At 42.9% G+C, this 5,120-nt stretch overlaps 1 protein-coding gene across 1 annotated transcript in view; it reads right to left on the bottom strand.

Annotated features, from left to right (window-relative positions):
- Window positions 1–473: 473 nt before the first annotated feature.
- The window catches only part of sel1l (SEL1L adaptor subunit of ERAD E3 ubiquitin ligase), a 9,716-nt gene continuing 5,069 nt past the window's right edge, over window positions 474–5,120 (bottom strand). The window contains exons 9-21 of the mRNA XM_034899729.1: window positions 4,974–5,055; window positions 4,663–4,817; window positions 4,424–4,480; window positions 4,252–4,320; window positions 3,804–3,881; window positions 3,610–3,672; window positions 3,419–3,506; window positions 3,066–3,214; window positions 2,789–2,954; window positions 2,399–2,473; window positions 2,041–2,213; window positions 1,755–1,883; window positions 474–1,577 (exon numbers count right to left, since the gene is read on the bottom strand). Coding sequence (XP_034755620.1) covers window positions 1,293–1,577; window positions 1,755–1,883; window positions 2,041–2,213; window positions 2,399–2,473; window positions 2,789–2,954; window positions 3,066–3,214; window positions 3,419–3,506; window positions 3,610–3,672; window positions 3,804–3,881; window positions 4,252–4,320; window positions 4,424–4,480; window positions 4,663–4,817; window positions 4,974–5,055 — 1,569 coding nt within the window. The 3' untranslated portion in view covers window positions 474–1,292. The remainder of the gene's footprint in view (window positions 1,578–1,754; window positions 1,884–2,040; window positions 2,214–2,398; window positions 2,474–2,788; window positions 2,955–3,065; window positions 3,215–3,418; window positions 3,507–3,609; window positions 3,673–3,803; window positions 3,882–4,251; window positions 4,321–4,423; window positions 4,481–4,662; window positions 4,818–4,973; window positions 5,056–5,120) is intronic.

The following is a 5,120-nucleotide window of genomic DNA, read 5'->3' as shown; positions in this document are numbered from 1 at the left end:
AACTGCACGTGGCAAAATCTGAATTTTCTCATTTTGTTTTGATAAATACTGTATGGCCTAACCATGGCTTCATTTTTCAGATTTAGGTCCAACTGAGCTAAAAAGTGTAGGCAGGGATCCCAGTTGGATTTTTGGTGAGTGGGTGGAAATTCTCACAACAGCCACACACGCACTGTTTCAGCTAACTTGAAGCTTAAAAAAAAAAAAGAAAAAAAAAAAAAAAGCCAGAGGTGGGATGAGAACTATTGAGGTACTAACCACTAGAATAAACTCAAAGCCAGTTGATGGGAAAATATCCCACAAACGTGCAGTATATCTTCAAAACGGTTCTTTTCCTTCCACTGGTCTGTCTACATCCAACAGATCAGACTATGCTTGGAGACACGTCTGGATGCATTTTAAAACAGAATCTTCATCAGCGACGAGGATTTGATGACAGCTTAGTGGCTTTATCTATCAAGTACAGCTTTTTCCATAGATTCCTGTAAACCACTTAGCAGGTATCTGTTCTCATTCTACTGACTTCATCACATTTTAGCACTTCTACAATGGTTGAAGGAACATTAATTAATCTTTCAGGTATGAAAAGCGACATATTAACTAAACAAATAACCAATTAATGGAAAAGGTAACGCAAAAAGTGTTCACTCAAGTATCAAGAAAAAGAAAAGAAAAAAAAGTGCCTAAAATTAAAGTCTGCAAAATGATCCAAAAAAAAACATGCAAAACCATGACTTCCCTTACCAAAGGAAAGTCAGCAAATTTTTAGCAAATAAAAGTGTCTGAATTCACATTTTCCTGCCTGATTTTTTTCTAAATACTACACTAAACTAGGATTCAGGCAGTTCCACTTAGAGTGATTTTCTCAAAAAGAGAAATTAGGAAGAAACTAAAGCACATATTAAATTCCCACTCTTGACAATGTTGATTAGTCAAATCCAAAATGCTTTTGATCTTGCAAGCAGAAAGCTATTTCCATGGTGAGGACATGGGTGCTTCTGGCAGTATCCTGAGTCACAGACTAGTAAGTCCCCAAGTCTGTGTTCTGTAGCATTGTCGGTAAACACCCCCAGTGTCTTTCTTCAGCCCAGGACCAGCATATATTTTAAGTGGAGAAAGGGAGATGTGATCCTGCACAGTTCAGCAGCCACATCAGTCTTCTTTTAGCATGTGGAACAGGAGAGGTGCTCAAACTAGCCGGTATTCAGCTAGTAAGCACCAGCTGCTCCATGGGGCGGCTGGCAGAGCCTCTGGTCTGTCTTTTTACTGCCCTCACTCTGTCTGGCTTCCTCTCACTGCTGCTCCTCTTCCTCCTGGGCTGGGCCCTGGGCTGGTGTTTCTCCCTGTCCCTGGGGCTCGGCCTGGGGCTCGGCCTGGGCCTGGGCCTGGGCCTGAGGCGGTCTAGGTTGGGGCGCTGGCGCAGGGACAGGTGGGCGCGGGGGAACTATGATTTGGTGTTGCCGTTGCCTGTAGGCGATGACTGTGCCTAACAATAAGGCAATGACGGTCATGAGGTAGAGGTCCCACTCCGGGCCTAGAAGCTGGTCCAGGTCCACCTGAGAAACCAGGTCCTTTAACTAACAGTAGCCAAAGCCAAATGGAGAGAGAGGATGGAATAGACACATATGATTAATTTCAGCTCCCACTAAAGCTAATGACGTAGCTTTTAATTTTGTTGAATTATAGGTTTGACTTTCTTTTTCACGGCCAAATTGTCACAGCTCCAGCTTAAGAATTTAAGATGAAGTACTCACGTTAAAATCCTGCAAATACTGCAGAGTGTAAACCAGGCCCAGCTTGCACAGGGCCATAAAAACTGGGACCTGGGCATCAGGACTGGCTTCAGCGGCCATGTCGTAGAAACGCTTGGCTAAATGGATGTCCTGAAGATAGAACCAAACAACAAAAAAGTCTGAATCACAAATCATTCCAGTGACTGTATTAGCTACACTTTCCATTCATAAATCAATGTGACTAAATGGAAACAAGTGAAAAGAGCAAGCAAATGTTTAAGAGTCAATAGTGAAACTCTGTGCCCACCTGTTTGATGCCCAGGCCTTTCTCATGCATGTAACCCAGGTTAAACATGGCCTGGGCACTGTGCTGCTGCTCTGATGCCAGTCTGTAGTGGATGACAGCGGTCTCATAGTCCACATCTGTCCCGTAGCCATAGAAGTGGTAGTCCCCTAGTTTTATCCTAGCCACAGTGTAACCTGGGAATGATAATTATATGTGTGAATTTTCATCCGAAGTAGAGGGTTGGGTTTTGAGCAGCCAACGTCAACTAGTGTTCTTAATGTGAAGCAATCATAGATGCATTCGTGATTCAGAAGACATGCTCAAAATAAATCTGGCGTATACTGTATGTAAAATGGATGAGGGACTGAGTGTGACTCACCTTGCGCTGCAGCTCTTGTCCAGTGGAGTAAAGCCCGAGGGTAGGTCTCATTCTCACTGAAGATCTTTACTCCTTCTGTTTGTTCCAATCATTACAAATACAAAAAGAAGAGGCGGAAGGTTAGGATGTTACTTCTGCCAAAATTGGTAGTTTGTCAATACGTTTGGGAAATTTGCATAATACAAACACAAAAGCATGTTTCTCTAAAACAAGTTTGCTATTGTTCACCACAAAGTAAACCAACCGTAATTAAACAGTTTGCTAATAGAGACGTTAAGCCTAACGTAACCCCTAACTGTTTCATAGTTGTTTTTTTAACCTGATGTGCTTTTCACTTAAACACACTTTCCTTCCACCCTTGCATGATACTACTGTCACCGCTTTTCTTACTCTGGTCCAGAATGAAGGCCACGTTGCTCTGGGCCACCTCGTAGCCTTGCTCAGCCAGCAGCAGATACTGGACCAGCGCAGCATCTGTCTCACCCTCCTTAAAGCTGCCGTAGGCCGTCATGAGACGCTCTGACCAGCGGCCACGTTCACACACGTTCTTGAAAAGCTGCAACGAAGACACAGACATGGTGTGACAGACCAAAAAGCTGGGTCTGCAATGGCGCACAATGATGTCACAATCAAGAAAGACGGGAGCAGCTGTTCCAGGGTGTCTCACCTCCACAGCAGTGTGGCAAGAGCGCATCACACCAGTACCAGTAGCATGCATCTGGGCCAAGTTGTAGAAAGCCAGGATATGGCCAGCTTGTGAGGCCAGGTTGAAGAATTTAAGTGCCTGCTTGTAATCACGCTTCACACCAATGCCATCTGAAGAACAACAGGAAGAAGAGAAAAAAAGTATTCTAGTCAACAACAGAAATGAAAATTGTGTGAAAATGGGCCAGTAAAAGAAAGATTATTCAAATCTTCAAAATCAGTAACACATTTTTACAGACAGACAACAAGGAAACAGGAACAGCCAGAAGAACAAACCATGCACAAGACTCTAGAGCACAAGCGGTAAACACTCACTGTAATACATGGTGCCCAGCTGGAGTTGTCCGTCCACCCAGCCCTGCTCTGCTGCCTTCTGGAAGTATTTCAGTGCCAGCTCATAGTTCTGAAGACACAAAACACACGTTTTAAATGACTGCTGTAATTCCAGCATGGGGGCATTCTGCTGGCTTGTTATCAACAAGGTACAATGTGTAAACGTTTCTTACGACTGGGACACCTCTTCCATATAGGTAGGCCATGCCCAGGCCACTCTGTCCCACTGGATTACCCTGGATTTAAAAAAAAAGCAACAAGGAAATGAAAACACACAAATATACTGTACATACAAACAATAAAGGGTACATAACCAAGAATACATAGAGATAAAGATAAAGACAGTCGTCTACAGCTTTGTTCTTACCAAGTCAGAGGCCTTCTTAAAGTACTGCAGGGCTGTCTCATTGTTCTGAGGGATATACTCGCTGCCTTCTGAGTACATCTGGAGGACAGAAGGATTCACAGCTCTTTAAAATCAAAACCCTTGATGCACAGCCACAGATACAGAGGCACTGGACTGCCCTCTTTTAAAATAGCAATGCCAAATCATCGGCTTCATTTTTGCTCTCCAACTTGCAGGGTGCTTCTCCCAAGTTCCCACACAGTATGGGCAACATATTTGTAATATTTACAAATGGAGAAGTGAAGCAGATGGGTGTGTGTGTGTAAATATTTATTTGTGTGTGTGTGTGTGTGTGTGTGTGTGTGTGTGTGTGTATAAAATAACTAACTTACTCATTACAAGCAACTAAATCACCACCGTCCCTACAGGCTAATAGAGAGACAAATAGCACAAAAGACATCTCACCCACCTTGCCGAGGAAAGCCATAGCGTGTGTATTCCCTGCATTTGCAGCCTGGTTGAAGTAGTCATACGCCCTCTGTTGATAGGACGCATCAGAAATACATTTACTAGTGCAAATTACAAATCACGAAAATAAAATACATACATCCATCTTTGAAAAGAAAAATAAATAAATTCACCTGATGATTCTGTTCTACTCCACGTCCTCCATGCAGGTGAAGCTGACCTAAACCCACCTATCAAGGGAAACAACCTAGTTAACTTCAATGACGTACAATTAGTATTTACATATAAAAATCATAGTTCAGATTGATACTCTATACACTTTATTTAGATACATGTACTGTATAAGATAGTCAGTCATGAAAGAAAATTGTTGCTGATGGTTGAAAGAAAATTGCTGATGACACTAGTTTACCTGAGCCTGGACATCTCCTTTCTCAGCCAGAAACTGATAGTACTGGATCAGGTCCTCCTCCAACATCCCACTGGTAGATCCTGGGTTCTCCACCTCATCCAGCAGCCTGATCCTCTGCACCGCTGAGCCCCCTGTCAGGGACACGTCACTGGCCACTGGAAGTGGTAGTGTAGAGTGAAAAAAAGCAAATGGAATCAAAATAGTTTTGATCAGTTTATTCGCCCAAGAAGAATCAGAACATCACACCTGACCTTGCCTGTTATATTGCAAAAAAATAAAAAAGTTGAATAAAGAAAAAAAAAGATGCTCACCCTGATTTGCCACAAGCTTGTAGTGTGTTAGTGCTGACTCACAGCTCTGGGGAACACCCACACCTCCCCAGTATCTGTAGCCCTAACAAAAACCAAAAAAAGAAAAAACAATAAGAGGAAATGTGTACACACACACACACACACACA

This window comes from Etheostoma cragini, chromosome 18, assembly GCF_013103735.1.
Source record: "Etheostoma cragini isolate CJK2018 chromosome 18, CSU_Ecrag_1.0, whole genome shotgun sequence".
Lineage (NCBI taxonomy): Eukaryota > Metazoa > Chordata > Actinopteri > Perciformes > Percidae > Etheostoma > Etheostoma cragini.
Note: the sequence above shows the minus strand (reverse complement) of the source record. Positions and strands in the feature narration are given on the sequence as shown.